Below are 16,152 nucleotides of genomic sequence, written 5' to 3'. Positions count from 1 at the left end.
ATATACAATACCACGTTGCATCCAATGCTACGGTGAAACATATCGTATACACTCGTCGCTTCCACCTACTCCATTAATACTCCGGTGCACTCAGTCGATGCATTTTCCAGCTTGTTAAATTAAGTTGGAATTACAATAAGATAAAAGGGCAAAATCCAATGAGGTTGGAAATTATTCACAAATTAAAGCAAATATATAGGAATTAATATTTAAGGAACCAGCACCGAAGATGTGTTGTTGCAAGTGACCACTCGGAGTCGGAATTGGGAGCTAGCTGAACTGCTGCAATGGCTAGTCTTTGGGTGAGAAGAATGGGCAATATGCACAATTGACTATTGCAACTTCTGCGCCGGTGTAAGAATGCGCGAGACGGTGACTTCGGTAAAAGGTAACCTGAAAGGTAAATGCTTGGCACCAAATCATGGAGCTCCGGGTACTTTGTACAGAGTTTGTCCGGCGTTTATGCAGCGACCAGAATAAGCATGCGGAGTTTGACATTACCATGAACTTCTTACATACTCTATTACTGTTGTCTCTCGGAGCATGCATATGAAGCATCACTTTTCTTTCTTGCTGGGCTTCTTCAGCATTTTCTTCGATCTTTTTCTGCAATCAAAGACATCAAGACGTAAGAAAATGGTCGTACTAAGAAAATAAAATGCTATGGTAAAATAACACAAATCAATGCTTTGGTGTTCCGTGCTAGTTAAGTACTGCATGGAAACAACTCCATCAGATTGACGGACTTACTTCTTAGCACGCTTGCCGCTGAAACCAATTGCACTCTTCATCGTCTGTGTTGGTCTTTTTCTGTGATCAAGACAGTCAGGATGCAAAAATGTGACTACTTCGAAAACAGAATACAATGAAATCATGTTCCATAAACCAGGTAAGTATTGTATGGAAACAACTTTATTAAAGTTGAGAAATTACTTCATAATAGGTTTGCCGCTGAACCCAAATACACCCTTCATCAACGAGCTTATATCCATAGAGCGCTCCTGCATGATCTTATCATGGTATATTTTGCTCCCAATCTCACTGATCTGATCCTCCACTTCTTCCAAAGTTTGGTCCACATTGAGCGGAAGCTCTCCTTTCCTAATGACAGTTACACCGAAGCCATTTGTTTTGGCTTCCCGAAAAACATCCTGGAGAGGAGATAAGTGGACGGTTCAGATAAATCGGTCACCCACCTCAACAGATCAATAAAGATTAGACTGAACAATTGAAGGGGAACAATTGAACAGCAGTCGGGAAAGAGATTTAATTTGTGAGTGGGATAACATATGAAAACCATAGAGTCTCACATCTCAAGTCTCGTCTTAAAATGAAAAACATTACGAGTCCTGTTAACTGAGTGATATTGAAAATATAAAATGGCTATTCCACCCAAGTTGGCCTCTCTTGAGAGAATATAATTTGCTAAGACCATGAATTGCAAGAAATTTTCAACAGCTGCAACTGAAGAATGATGATCTTCAGAACTGAAAACAAATTAATTCTTTACCTTCGGTGGCTGGGCAACAACAAAGGCATGGCCATTCCCATGTGTTTCCATTTGAGCCTGGATGATATAACAGAGATTTTTGCAATCATTACTGTCCTCGAAAGCAATCACATGGTACGGCTTCGGTTCCAATTCAAGATCCGCAGCCATCTCCAATGAATAAAATCCAATCCTTTGTTCTTCATTATCAACTGTGTACAGCTCAATGCACTGGTAAGTACAGAGAGAATTAACTACTGGTTGAGTATTGGGGAAAAATATCTACATAAAGCTTAAAATCAAGGCGGATGTTAAAAACCAAATAGATGTGGAATAAGGATTAGAGGTTTGAAACCCAGGACCTCCCGGAACTTGAATATAGTGTTAGATGACCACTAATTCCAGAAGATGAAACTACTGGGGAATGAATTGACAGCACAAATCAAGCTTAAAAAATTGCAGAAAAGTCGAAGTGCATATCTAGCTTACCAGCACATAAGGCAGATCTAACCACCACAAGTAATCTTCTTTCTTATCTTCTGCATATTCACGGTATTTGCTCACTACAGCCTGTGGCCCAAACAATTCCATCTCTCTCTTAAGCTTGCTGAGTTTCTTTTCCATGAATTCCTTACTTTTTTCAGGCATTCTGTCCATCAGATCAGCAGCTTCCTGTATTTCTTTTTCAGTGATCCATCGATCTAAACCCTTCCCCATGTCCCTCATAGTGGATTTAATTTCTGGGTCTGTCTCCGCATTGTAGGATTCCAAAAACCCCTGAGACCATTTTTTCGTGTGTTGCCAAAACTCCTTTCCTGATTTTTTGCCAGTTCTAACAGAACCATCACTCCCTTCTATAATTGTCTTTGAACTGCTAATATCCTTCTTATTTGGGCCATTGGTTATGGAAGTAGCAGCAATACTCTCATGGGATTGGGATCCTGTTGAGTTCTGAAGAAAGTTCTGCTCATCTTTATTCACCGAAATCTCACTATTCTCAGCAAAAATTGCCTTCCGCTGCTCTTGCAAATAATTCCAGAACTCCGGACTCTTTTCTATTGGGGGACCTTTCCAGCGGGGTATAATTTTCTCTGGTGGATCATAGATGCTGATACCATCTACAAGGAAAGCAAAATATTAGTCCAAGCAAAATATGTATTCAAGAAAAATCAAATATCCAATCTTCTCATTAGTTGGAAAGATTTAAACCTAAAAGCTACCATAACTACAGCCCTCCATTTTCCATGTCCAAGAGAAAGATTATATTAACAAATAGTCGGCCTAACAAGCGGTCAATGGATCTAGTTATGTAAGGAACCGGTTTAGCTAACAAATACAAAGAGAAGAGTAAACTACCATCAGAAAACCTATGAGGCCTATCGAACTGGTTGCAGTAAAAACTTGAAATATCTCACCATAGTGAGAATGCTATACAATTAAATTGACCCTTTCTGAATTTATAAAATTTTCACAAAAAAAAAAAAAAAAGGCCATCTATGTCATCCTCAATGCTGAGAAGTAGATCAATAGGTATGAGTCCAAAAATTACCTGCACCATAATTGAGGTTTTCAATGTTCGCATGGAGCAACTCATGTAGTTTCGTCAGCTTTTTATTCTCTGTCTCAACTTTCTTCTCAAGACCCTTGAAGAATGCATCCTTATCTTCAGCATCCATCATATGAAACGGATCCCGTCCTGCCAATTCATTATCTCGGACTTGAAGCACAATGTCCCTAAGACTATCATCTTTCATCCATTCAAGTTCACTGTCATCTTCTTCATTAGATCCAAGCTCTGTCATGTCCGAACTCATAATTGATTCTTGATCTGCTTTTCCTTTTGAAACCACGTAATTATCTCTAAAACCAACTGCAATCTTCTTAGCTATAGGTTCAAATTCCTTAAAGTTTTCCTCCATCCACTTCTCATATTTAACAGATGGTTCTGTCATTGAATCACTGTTACTACTTTCATGATCTAAAGAAACCTGTTCCTTTTGATCATCGTCCATGAAGTGTCTTTTCTCGGTTTCATCAGGTTTATCACTTTTTATAGCTTCAAATTTTTCATCCTTCAGATCATAATCTTCAGAAGCATTTTCGGTAGATGGAGGATCTGATGTTTCATCTGGAATCACATGAGCTAAAACATTGTTGACCACGAACCCTCCCTGGCTTCCATTGTTACCAAAGTCTTTATCACTTCGTAGCCTTCCAAGAACATCATTTCTGGGGACAGGTTCAAATCGGGGCTCTTCATTTAGCTTTGTTTTGTCATGTTTTTTGGAAAGATACTCCCTAGCTTCTTTCACTGATCTTATAACCCTTGGTTTGACTTGAAGGGAACCATTGCTGGACTTGCTGGACTCCCTAAAAGGAGCATTGTCTGGTAACTGCAAATTCCATTTACAGTCTGTTACATCCTGGTTAGTGCTTTCCCTATCATCTGAAACTTCTATATTCAAAATACTAGAAGTTTGATTATGCCCGTCCTCAACAAAGTCTAACTTTTTAGTAGAAGAAGTATCATCACGACCCTCACTTTGCCTGAAATCTCTATTTACAAGGTTGGTTAGAATACTTGCTTCCCCTTCTCCATGCCGTTTGACAGCTTCTATTTCATCCAAATTTTCATTCACAGTTCCATCTGAAATTTCATCATTCGGAGTCTGAATATCGTTTCTATCCCTATCCCTGCTCTCAATTTCTCGCGCTTGCCTGGCCATATTTCTGATTTCATGAACTTTATCATCAAAATCTGTATTCACAGCAGCAGTCATGGAACTTGGAGAAACTTGTAGAGCTAGGTTACCATTTGACGATTTTTCTCTCACAATAACCTTCATAAGTTCTTGCTTGTCAAGGCTAGGCTTTTTAAAGGAACCCAGTGGCAGTTCTGGAGTTGCTTGAACAACTTCCACACTGCTCGGTTCTAACATCTCTTTCTCCTTTCTTGCTTTGATCTTTCTCCTCATCATTTCCTTCTCCAATTCCGAGTACCGCTCTTCTTTATTTCCAAAAGTGAATAACTTCTTCAATGCCCACAACGCAATGACACCATACAAGACCAATCTCCCAACTCGAGATAGCTTTGGTATCAACTCAGGTCCAAGAGTAAAACTCTGAATCGCCTTCACAAGACCCTCACCCTCACCCTCATTAACAAACTTGGCTATGGAACTATTCCTCGGAATCCCATTGTTCCCTCTCTCCATCTCTCTAGCTAAACTCTCCGCCCGCAAAATTTTCAGGTTCACCTCCGCCGAGCCCTCCAATTCTTCTCGCTCAACCCGGCTTCTCCTCAAGATTTCATCCTCATTAACCGAAACTGCTTTCACACTACCATCAGAATCTTGCACAACAGTAAAAATATGACCCGAACCAATGCCCCAGTACTCAGTATCCCTCTTATACTGCTCCATCCAACTCTCCAATTTACTCAACAAAACCGAATCACCAAGACGTTTCGAATTCGATTCTTCTACATTACCCGTTTCAGCTACACTATCATCAGCAACCCCATTACCAAATTTGCTCTCCTTCGCACCATCATCAGAAACCAAATTACTAAATTGACTCTCAGAATCAACAAAATTACTATTCAAAAACTGAAATTCAGAACTTGGGTTTAAAGGAATTGAATTCTGGTTCACCTTTTCGCCGTCAGTGAGCTTCTTCCTCAGCGAGTTTCTGCGGCTGGTGGGCCTACCGAACTGAGCGAAAGCTCGAAACTTTCTGCTGTTACAGGAGAGTAAATAGATGGAAAATGATGGGTTTTTGTGGAAATAGAAGGTGCGAATGTTGTACCGAAATGGGGTTTTCTTGTTCGGAGAATTGACGGGAAATTTGGAAGGGAAAGGTGAAGTGAGAGAGAGAACCTCCATGGATGAAGATTGAGAGGTTACATTCAGAGCTTTCGCGGAGATTTTAGAGGGGTTTTTCAGTATTTGTCAGTTGGTATATTATGACACGTCGTTCATGAAGGAGAACGACATGTAACATATGTCGTACTAATTAAAGATTTCAAAAGCTAGCATTTTATGGGTGAACAAATATGATGCTCAACACATTAATAAGCCACAAATGCGGAGAAGTAATAGTAGTAGTAAGTACTTACATATAACCGGATTAATATTGTAGTGATATTTTAAGTTTATCATTTACTGATATACGTTTACATGATTAGTTTGGAATACCGTCACAATGACATTCCGTTGCATGCAAGTTTTTCTCGTTAAAATTATGCATTCAACGTTCACAATGTAAAAAAGTTAAATTTTCCTACTCACATGGACAACTGACGATGACAAAATTCATGCGAAGGATTGCAGGTGCACACTCATTTTTCTGTTAGGGTCATCACAACACAATTCATTCATGTCTATGTTGTCTTACCATCTATACTCTCCACACATTTAGAAACTTGAGAATACAATGTATTTCTTGTATGGTAATTATATACCAGTTCATCCAATCTTAGGTTGCTTCATCGTATACAGATCAACCCCAAAAAATTACCAACTGTAAACCTTGAACCTGCCCTATAAACTCCACACCTAGGGCTAGGCGGGGGCTAGCAACCATGGCCTCGACTCTGATATTCTCCCTCCTCTTACTAATTTCAATCAAGATCACCATACCTCCATCGTCCATGTCTTCTCCTAAGACACCGGTCCATGGTTTCGAGGCACGTCTCATTCATCGCGACTCTCCTCAATCTCCGTTCTACAACCTCAAGGCCACACCTACCAATCGCATCAAATCAGCTCGCCGCAGAATCATAGCTAGACAAAACTACTTCAAATGGCTAATGTCAGGTAAAACACGGCGCAATTCCATTCAGCACGCCGATTGATAGAGACCATGGAGACAACATCATGAGGTTCAAAGTTGGCACCCCAAGAGTTGACACCTTTGGGATTTTCGACATGGCCAACGATTTAATTTGGTTTCAGTGTAAGCCTTGTGAAAAATGCTACGAACAAGGCATACCAATATTTGATCCTGCAAACTCAGACAGCTATCAGAAGGTAATGTGCGGCTCCATAGAGTGCAATACAACCTCAGATGCCCATTGCCCTGATCTGAAAGGCGAATGCCGGTACAAAATTGCGTACCAAGATGGATACCGAAGGAGACATTGCCACGGAGACAATCATACTTGAACATGATGGATTAAGTGGTAACATTAACTTAACAAACATGATTATCATCTGTGGTCACACCAATGTCGAAACAAAAGCAGGTCATCACCCACCTGGAGTTGTGGGACATAGGAGTTAGGAGAGAGCCTTCTTCACTTGTTGGTCAGATTTCGTACCCCTACCTTTCGTATTGCGTTTCTTCCAAAAATAATGGCATCTACAATAACAGCAACGTGAAAATTGGGTTACTACCGGCTGGCAGTGGTCACTGAAACTGAGGCAAAAAACTCAAACACCTTGGTTGAGCGGTGAAAATGGTCAGTACTGTCTAAACTTAGAGGGCATTAGCGTCGATGGCGCAATGCTCAATGTTTCGAGTTCAGTTTTTAATATGACCGCGGGTGGGGAGGGAGGTGTTTTCATGGACTCGGCAACAACTCATACTATGCTTGCATTTGGAGCTTTAGTAAGCTGAGAAGGTAATCATATATGCTTTATCAGATTTCCATAGAGTGGGAGATTATGATGGCATTTTCATAATTTATTACGATGATAGCCGGTTTCAAGCGGATAAAACGCCGGAAATTGTGCTTCATTTCACGGGACTGGAGTTTCCGGTAAGTGCGGATAACACTTGGGCTGTGAATTCTCAAGGACACTACTGCCTGGCTATTTTGCCAAGTTTTGCAGGTTTTACTATCTTTGGAATGTACCAGCACAGGAATGTGAATGTTGGGTATGATTTCAGTTAACAACATCACATCCTTCAAGTGTACAAATTTATGTCGGTATACTTAAAAACGTGGGACAAATTTACACACATAGGCAGGGACTCTAGCTTTATTAGGGATTATTAGTGATGATGGCACCTAAATATGTGGTACTTGTAATTTTCATTGGCATCATCTTTGTAAATGAAGAAAGTTGAGATTCCACCATAAAACGTATTAGCAATATAAAGGGTAACCTTACTTATAAACTCATGCAAGCTTCCTTCTCCCATCCTTTTCAACAGTAACATGAGACATTTGAGTTATTTTCTACCCATTTTCTCCAAGTAATATTAGACATTTTTCCTTATTTATATGCAGCATATGGTTAGTGTTCTAAACACAATCTAGATGGTTGGCTCGAATTCCTGAGTACTTAAAAAAATTGCATAGGGTACCCAGATTGGCTAGGTGAATTCTTTTTATAAGTAATTTACGGTTATCACCCACTCGCATCAAGCAAGAAAAGGAAACTCAAACTCTCCCCATGCGATTGCTTGCGTGTCTTTGCCATGGTCACTTCAATATCCATGTATTCAATAACCGGTAGTACTTTATAATGGGATATGATATCTACACACCTATTTTTACTTTTTTCATATTTTTTTAATCTTCAGACGTCGAATCGGATGAATTAAAGAAGATCAAATAACGTAAATTAACAAGGAATGTAGAAGAAGTAAAAAAAAAAATGTATGGATAGCACACCCCCTTTATAATTTATATAATCCACACACCCCCTTTATAATTTATATATTCTTTAACTTGTAGATTGACAAATCCGAATAAACATGTGACCTTCCCCTTCAGATAAACACGTGACTATTTAAGTTTGATTTGGCCGAATATTTATTTGATTGATAAAATTGAAAAAGGGACTACACGTATTTTTAATACAAGAGTCCTAAAATCTTGCCCTACAAGTAACGAAACTGATTTCTCCCAATTCCACATCTGCCACAACACAAATATTACTCGATTCTTATAAGAAATTACAAACAATTACTCGATACATTAAAGGAAATATAAATGTCTTGGAGTACAATATAACTTTAAATAGGGTTAATACACAATACTTACTTGATCTACTACGTATCTAGGTTTCTTTCCAATTACCATACACAGAAGTAAATATCAGTTACACTTTACAGACCTTGATCCAACCCTATATATTACCTCCCCCTGCTATACAACAATGCTCTAAAATTTTAGACCTGCATGTTTACCAACCATGGCATCAACACTAATATTCTCCCTCGTTGCACTAATTTCAATCATCACTGTCCCTTCCTCCATGTCTTCTCCTAAAGCATCCGTTAAAGGCTTTGAGGCGCGTCTCATTCACCGTGATTCCCCTGCATCTCCGCTCTACAACCCTAGGGCAACACGTGCTGATCTCATAAAATCATCCGGCCGCAGAACCATAGCGAGACAGAACTACTTCAATTGGCTAATGTCAAATAAAACGTGGAGCAGTTATTCGAGCAGTTACGTCTGGGCGCCTATTGATCAAAGCCCAGGAGATTACATCATGAGGTTTAAAGTCGGCACTCCGGAAGTTGACACCTTCGGAGTCTTTGACACTGGCAGCCACTTGACTTGGCTGCAGTGTGAGCCTTGTGAGCAGTGTTTCAGTCAAACCATACCAATATACAATCCTGCAAGCTCACAAAGCTATGAGAAGGCAATGTGTGGCTCGGTTGTGTGCAACACAGCCTCAGGTGCCCGCTGCCCTAATCCAAACGGCGAATGTAAGTATGAGATTAACTATATGGACGGATCATTCACCGAAGGAGACGTTGCCACAGAAACCGTCACGCTTGAAGATGATGGATTAAGTGGTAGCATTAGTTTCCAAAATATAATCATTGGTTGTGGTCACTCTAATGTTGACACAACTGCAGGATACCCTGCACCGGGAATTGTCGGTTTAAGTAGACAACCTTCTTCACTTGTTAGCCAGATTCCATTACTTCGTATTTCATATTGCATACCTTCTAAAGATAAAGGTAACCATAGCTCTGTGAGATTTGGCTCAGCGGCAGTAATCACGGAAGAAGAGACGCAAACTTCGCTTTTGAGCGGTCAATATGGTTTGTACCAGCTAAGCTTAGAAGGGATTAGTATTGATGGAACACTGCTGAATATTTCAAGGTCAGTGTTTGACATGACGGCGGACCGAGGAGGAGTTTTCATGGATTCAGCAACAACTTTTACTTTGCTTGCATTTGATGCTTTTATTGAGTTCAAGTTGGGAATGATGAATGCTTTATCGGATTTCAAACCAGTGACAGATGTGGATGGACTTTTCCCGCTATGTTACGATTATCATAGCGGTTTCAGATTGGATATAACGCCCGAAATTGTGTTCCATTTCACAGGACTAGACTTTCCGTTGGGCGACGAGAACACTTGGATTGTGAATTCTGAGGGAAATCTCTGCTTGGCCATGAGCCTAAATGAAGGAAGCTCGGACTATACCATTTTTGGAATGTACCAACAACAAAACGTGAACGTTGGATATGACTTGGACAACAATATTGTATCCCTCAAGTACCGTGACTGTGAATGAAAAGAAAATTATAAGGAGAGGAGGACTGTTATACTTTTGCTTTCACAACCCTCTTGCAATAGGGTTGTGTTGGAAAATAATACGATTAGGAGATTGTGTTTTGTTTTGCAAGTTAGCAAGTTAGTAACATGTTTGTTTTTTTTTTTTTTTTTTTTTTTATAATTTTATTAAGGTTTTTTGGTTAGGTATTTAAGGTTTTCTAATGGGATAAGGATTATGAATTTGAGTCTCAGTCTCAACCCTTCTTGGAAATTTTGTAATATTTTTTCTTTATGTCTATGAATTAAGATGCAAATTTGGCAATAAATGAGAGAATAAATAGATTGAAAATTGGTGGGGTTTTTGTTGAACTCCAGAGACATTGGAGAGGCTTTTCATATAATAGTAGTAAATTGTTGTTCTTTTTTTGGGTTCACTTTGCAACTCATCTCCAGATTCCTCTCTTAATTTATTTTTCAACACGGCAATCATCAATGGCCCGCTCCCTACTTTTGCAGATCTTCGCCACAAACTCTTCTCCTTGGAGCAGCAAAACACCAAGCCCTCTGCTAACTTCACTTCCGAGCAGGCTCTTCTCATGGCATCTGCTCCTTCTCCCGCGGGCCAAGCTTCCTCTCGCAACTCCTCGTTCAGGCGCAGTACTGGTGGAAATCATTTCAGATGCGGAGGTGGTAATTATCGCAACAATGGGAGCACTCATACAGGCGGTGGCTGACGCTGGCAACATCCCCAATCCCAGCAGTGGGGATTCCACCAACAGCAGCCCTAAACTCAGCCATGGGGTTTTCAGCAATCAGCCTTCTCTGCCCCCGTAGACTATGCACCAGCTTGGCCCAAATACATCCCTCATTTTCCTTCTCCCAGACCTACTACATATCCTCAATGGTGAGAATATGTCCATCTCTCATACCAATAACATTCCTCTTTCTGTAAGTTCTTTTAGGTTTCATACCTGTAGTGTTTTCCTCATCCCCTTTCTACGTAAAAACTTGCTATATATGTTGCTCGTTTCACTCAAGATAATCTTGTATTGTTTCTCTTTCCACCTTATGTTTATCAAATTTATGACTTACGCACCGGCTATCTCTTGTTTTAGCGCTCATGTAAAGATGGTCTATATCCTTTTCCGTTGCCGTCACCTTCTACCTCCACCCTCGCCTCCTCAAGCTCTTTATGTTGTCTCTTCCACCACCTGTCATAATCCCCACTTGTCTCTACCTCCACTAATATTATAACATATAGTAGTGTTATAAACGTACTATTAACATTAACTAATAAGCTAAATTTCTCCTTCAAAGGGGTGCTCACTAATAAGCTTGCTATCAATGAGCCTCTCATGGAAGAAGAAACACACATCCAACAATCCGAATGGGAAGGTAAAACTCTGTTGAGCTACAAGGCCCCGCAGCAGATGAAGTTTGGCCTCTCTCGGCAGATTTTTGCAACTTCCACAAATGGTTCCCAATTCTTGACACTTGTTATCAAGTAGGAGTCCCCGACCAACCTGGTGTGATCCGGTACGCTTCACTCTATCCCGATGCCTTTGGTAAAACATCATTATCTGCCGATGATCAGAGATCCATCAAGTGGGTCACAGAGAAGCTACTAGCGATCGATCCGATCGAACGGTGCTTGAGCTATGAGATCGTTGATAATAATATGGGATTCAAGTCGTATGTTGGAACTATGCAAGTGCTGTCTGTCAATGACCGCGATTGTGCCAGTTGTAAGATCGACTGGTCATTTGTTTGTGATCCGATTGAAGTGTGGAGATTTGAAGACTTTCTATCTTTTTGTGGCTCTATTCTCCAATCAATGGCAAAGAAGATAGAGCATGCTCTTTCATCTACCGCGTGAACGTTGAACGTTGACTCAACATGTTACTATTTGTCTTCGTTTTATTCAGAAAATGTTGTTAAATTTAAATAAATTTTCAACTGTTTATATCAGCAAATAAATAGATCGAAATTGGGGTTTTTCTGTTGAACTCCCAAGACATTGGAGAGGTGTTTCATGTAATGGTAAGTAATATTCTATAAATTACATGCCTTTTGTATATTACAAATCTAAATTTGAGAATGTTTAAAGTTCGAATATCATGATAAATGTGACCTAATGTGAAATATTTATGATCTAAGCTAAAGTAATGGGTAATTCCGTAACTATGCTTCTTCCCTACCCATGGAACTTACGAGGATGCACAAATGCTTGAGAAGCTCTACCTTGAATTTGTCCACATCCAACCACCTCCTTCTCCTATGCAAATTATCGGTGCATCAGTTAAGCATCTTTAGACGAAAGAGTGGTCCTTTATGATTGGTTGTTGCGCGTCTCTACCTCCCACCTATCCTACACATTTGATCACGGTCGTCACTGCGAAGCTATAGTAAAGGTGCGTGAGATCTTACTATCTAGCCGTTATCTTCACAGAGAATTCAGTTTCACCGTCCATATCATACACAGCAGGGCACATTTTGTATTTTAGCTGCCCAAGTGCCCTTATTAACGAACAAACGCAAACCAAACAGGTCCTCATCACATATATGACACCAATGTTTGGATCCTCAATCATTTCTAGGTCCACCAACTTTCTATCCCTGGATGCAGCCCCCAAACCAACAGATGTGCCTTGGCCAATATAAGTCTTGTAGTGTCCTTTTTGTGTAATGAAATTGTAACCCTTTTAAGACCTTTTCATTCGAAAAGTTACCCTTGTTTATATCCCGGATCGACTGTTGAACAAGGCATATCGCAAGCACTTGCCAAAGAGAGCGAGAGAAAGTTACTTACAAAAGAGAAACAATTTCTTATGAGTTTGTATTCCAAACACATTATGTACTGTCGTGTGAAACCAATAGACACAAAAATATTCTCAAGGGCGCACCCCAAGTAATTAAAAAGATGATGCGTTGCCACTCAGTACTACACGGGCGCATCCCAAGTAATTAAAAAGATGATGTGTTGTCACTTAGTACTACAGTCTGGTGGCATTCTTTTTGTATTAAAACCCCACACCTGACGGATTGAGCAGGTGGCCAAGTGGGGATAGTATCGGTGTTGTTGGAGTGGGCTCATGACCCGTCTACCTGAAATTTAAGATGGTATCAGAGCCAAGGGACGAGCCCGTACATCCATGTGAACAGGTGGGTCCCCTTTGACCCCGCTCGAATGGGTGAGCCCCGACTTGGCTTCACGTAGGCCAAGAGATGCCACATGAATGGGTGGGTCCCCATTGGCCCCGCGGGATCGGGTGAGCCCCAACTTGGCTCCATGTGGTTGTCAATATGTGGAACTTCACGTGTGACCCATAAAATGGGGTCTCATGTGTGGGGGAGTGTTAGAATTCCTCTGTCCCACATCGGCTAGAAGGCTTGAGAACAAGCCATTTATATAGAATCACCTCACTCTAACTATCACCGATGCCTTTTGTATTAAAACCCCACACCTGACAGATTGAGCAGGTGGGCAAGTGGGGACAATATCGATGTTGTTGAAGTGGGCCCATGGCCCGTCTACCTGGCGTCTCTTGGCCTACGTGGAGCCAAGTCGGGGCTCACACATTCGCACGGGGTCAAGGGGGACCCACTTGTTCACGTGGATGTACAAGCCCGTCCCCTGGCTCTGATACTATCTTAAATTTCAGGTACACGGGCCATGGGCCCACTCCAACAACATCAATATTGTCCCCACTTGGCCACCTGCTCAATCCGTCAGGTGTGGGGTTGTAATCCAAAAGGTCTCGGTGATAATTAGAGTGGGGTAATTCTATATAAGTGGCTTGTTCTCAATGATGTGTCTTTGCCATTTTATGGGCCACATCAACCTGGTGAGTAAAAATTGATCTACAAGTTTTGGATTTTCCAGCAATTAAATCTCCACTGATTGACTGATTGAAGGCTGTTTTGATTTAGTGAATCTTGCACTCCATTGCAATTTATTTGATACTTTTTTTTACCAAAAAAAAAAAAAAAAAAAAGGGGCCGCCGGGGGTGGGGGTGGTTCCCAACTGGTGGCAAGCCACGATTATCTACTTCTTTCGGGTCCGGGGAGGTTATGGGGAATTTCACCTTGCTCGTGGCCTCAGTCAAGCAGAATCACCAGCTATTTGATTGCAATTGCAACGTTTTGCTCACAATTTATTTATTTTTATTTGTATGATATTCACAAGTAGCATAAAATAGTTCGGAGATTTTCTAAACAAGTTAACATTGCAAGTTTTCTTCAATAGCTTGGGACTGCTCAATAGTTTGAGAAATAAATAGTGAAGATTGATTCTAAGAAATCGAACGGTGAAGATTATTTAAAAAGTCGGACTACATGATAGGCTGGACTACCGAAGACAAGTCTGTTTACATTAGGACAATGACAAGTTTAAGTTTTCTCTCGTCAAACAATGTCAACTTTAGGTTATAAGGGAGTGGAAAGGCCTGCTTAGTCGCCATAATTAGGTAATGCGTGTATAATCATAATAGTACGGGTAGTGCTCTTCACACATCCTTTTTTATCTTCCACACACCCTTATTAATTTTTGTCCATTGATTTTTTCAATGCGTTTGATCCAATGATCGAAAATTTAGAAAGATGTGAAAGATAAAAATATATATGTAGATAACTCTTCCCAATAATAATTATGTATTCCTATTTGTTTTATCGGTAAATATTGACATTTTCATGAACTAATTAAGAATGTTCTCAATTTAATTCCTTGTGGTGCCCCATATCACAATCACAATTAGCTCTAGGGTTGGACTCGCTTGCACTAGCTTCATGCCGATTATGTGCATGGCGTGATGGTGATTTGATAATTTCGTTTTTTAATCGAGTTCGAATAAACCCTACCTCTTACATATTTATTTTTTGAACAAACGACATTATCTACACTAAAGGAGTGAGGGAGTGTTTAAGCCTCACAATGAACTAGTAATAATTATGGAGTCTAAAATAATCTCAAAAATTTTAGATGTTACACGTGAACTTTTATTCAAGAAAGACAAGATTGCTCTCAATAAATGGGTAGGCTTCTCATATGCTCTCACGAGCAGCTCACATCCCTGAAGGTCTTAGCAGCTGAATACGACTACCCACAGCTCGCATGCCCTTGGCAATGAATTAAAGATAAGGATTAATTACCCAAATCCTATTTTTAATACATTCCTATTTGAAGATTGACTCCAATCAAGTAAGTAATCCTAATTTAAATAAATTAGAGATAATTACACCATTATCTCAAGATATTATTTCCTATTAAATATCTTGAGAATATTTAGAGAATATCTCTCCATTAAATACTACGGCCAGCCCTATCCCTATAAATACCTCATATTCTACCAAATTTTCAGAGCTTTTGCAACCTTAAAAAAACCCTAAATACTTTACTCTCTCAGAGAAACTAACTTAGACATCGGAGATCCGTTGACCTAACCCCCCCCCACCATGAGTGGAATTTTGCATCGATAATAATATGGTTCAACTCCGACCTCATGCGGTTCCACCACACTTGGTGTGAGGATTGTCCTAGTGAGATGATCTCACCGATTATTGTCTCTAATTTTAATTAGTTGTCCTTAACTTTTAACCATTTTATACACAAAGAGGTGTCCTTTTTAATGGAAAAATAACTACAAAATAAGAGTAATTGCATTCGGTTTCACCTACTAGCTAGCAGTGTATGCATGTGATAGGATCCATTTGGATTTTGGATTTTGCTTCCCAATTTGAAACTTACCTTTTCAATTTGATTTACCAAAATTACAATTCGATTTTCGTTTCACCTACTAGCAGTCTATGCATGTTGATGTGATCGTGTAATGCCAAAATTACAATTATATTTACAATACAGTGAATTTAGGTCCTCTTTTTTCTCACTTTGTGATTAATAGACTTTAATTATAGAGACTATAAATTTGCTCCAAATAATTCGAGCCAAGTTTGAGTTAGAGAAACTGAGTCGTGCTGAGGTTTGAGCACCTTAGTATCGGCTTCAAATAAATAGTAAAGATTGATTTTAATATTACTTCTAAGAAATTGAACGGTGAAGATTATTTAAAACACCGGATTACTTGATATGCTAGACTCCCAAAGACTGATCACACTGAGGACAATGGACAAGTTTAGAATTTTTTTTTTTTTTTTTTTTTTTGAAAAAACTAATAAAAATGGCTTCAAATTTTTACATTT

General features: G+C 39.8%; 2 protein-coding genes and 1 pseudogene across 3 annotated transcripts; 2 read left to right on the top strand and 1 right to left on the bottom strand.

Annotated features, from left to right (window-relative positions):
- Positions 1–28: 28 nt before the first annotated feature.
- Positions 29–5,433, bottom strand: LOC103929319. 2 transcript variants are annotated; one of them, XM_009338501.3, is made up of 6 exons: positions 3,039–5,431; positions 1,979–2,607; positions 1,511–1,720; positions 934–1,151; positions 751–810; positions 29–606 (listed from the first exon to the last, which is right to left on the bottom strand). In XM_009338501.3, the coding sequence occupies exons 1-6, from the start codon at positions 5,371–5,373 to the stop codon at positions 558–560; spliced, it is 3,501 nt and encodes a 1,166-aa protein (XP_009336776.2). In that variant the 5' UTR covers positions 5,374–5,431; the 3' UTR covers positions 29–557. The 2 variants fall into 2 exon arrangements, 1 of the variants encoding a protein (XP_009336776.2); XR_007251508.1 differs by lacking the exons at positions 29–606; positions 751–810 and having other exon boundaries at positions 1,511–1,701; positions 3,039–5,433.
- Positions 5,434–8,634: 3,201 nt separating this feature from the next.
- Positions 8,635–10,123, top strand: LOC125469044 (aspartic proteinase CDR1-like). Its single transcript, XM_048565936.1, has one exon. The coding sequence runs from the start codon at positions 8,635–8,637 to the stop codon at positions 9,973–9,975; it is 1,341 nt and encodes a 446-aa protein (XP_048421893.1). The 3' UTR covers positions 9,976–10,123.
- A 1,188-nt stretch (positions 10,124–11,311) lies between these two features.
- On the top strand, positions 11,312–11,832 carry LOC125469043 (annotated as a pseudogene).
- The last annotated feature ends 4,320 nt before the right edge of the window (positions 11,833–16,152 follow it).

This window comes from the organism of the source record quoted next, unplaced genomic scaffold (assembly GCF_019419815.1).
Source record: "Pyrus x bretschneideri cultivar Hongxiangsu unplaced genomic scaffold, Pyrus_bretschneideri_v1 Contig40, whole genome shotgun sequence".
Classification (NCBI taxonomy): domain Eukaryota; kingdom Viridiplantae; phylum Streptophyta; class Magnoliopsida; order Rosales; family Rosaceae; genus Pyrus; species Pyrus x bretschneideri.
This window is presented reverse-complemented; position numbering and strand designations above follow the sequence as displayed.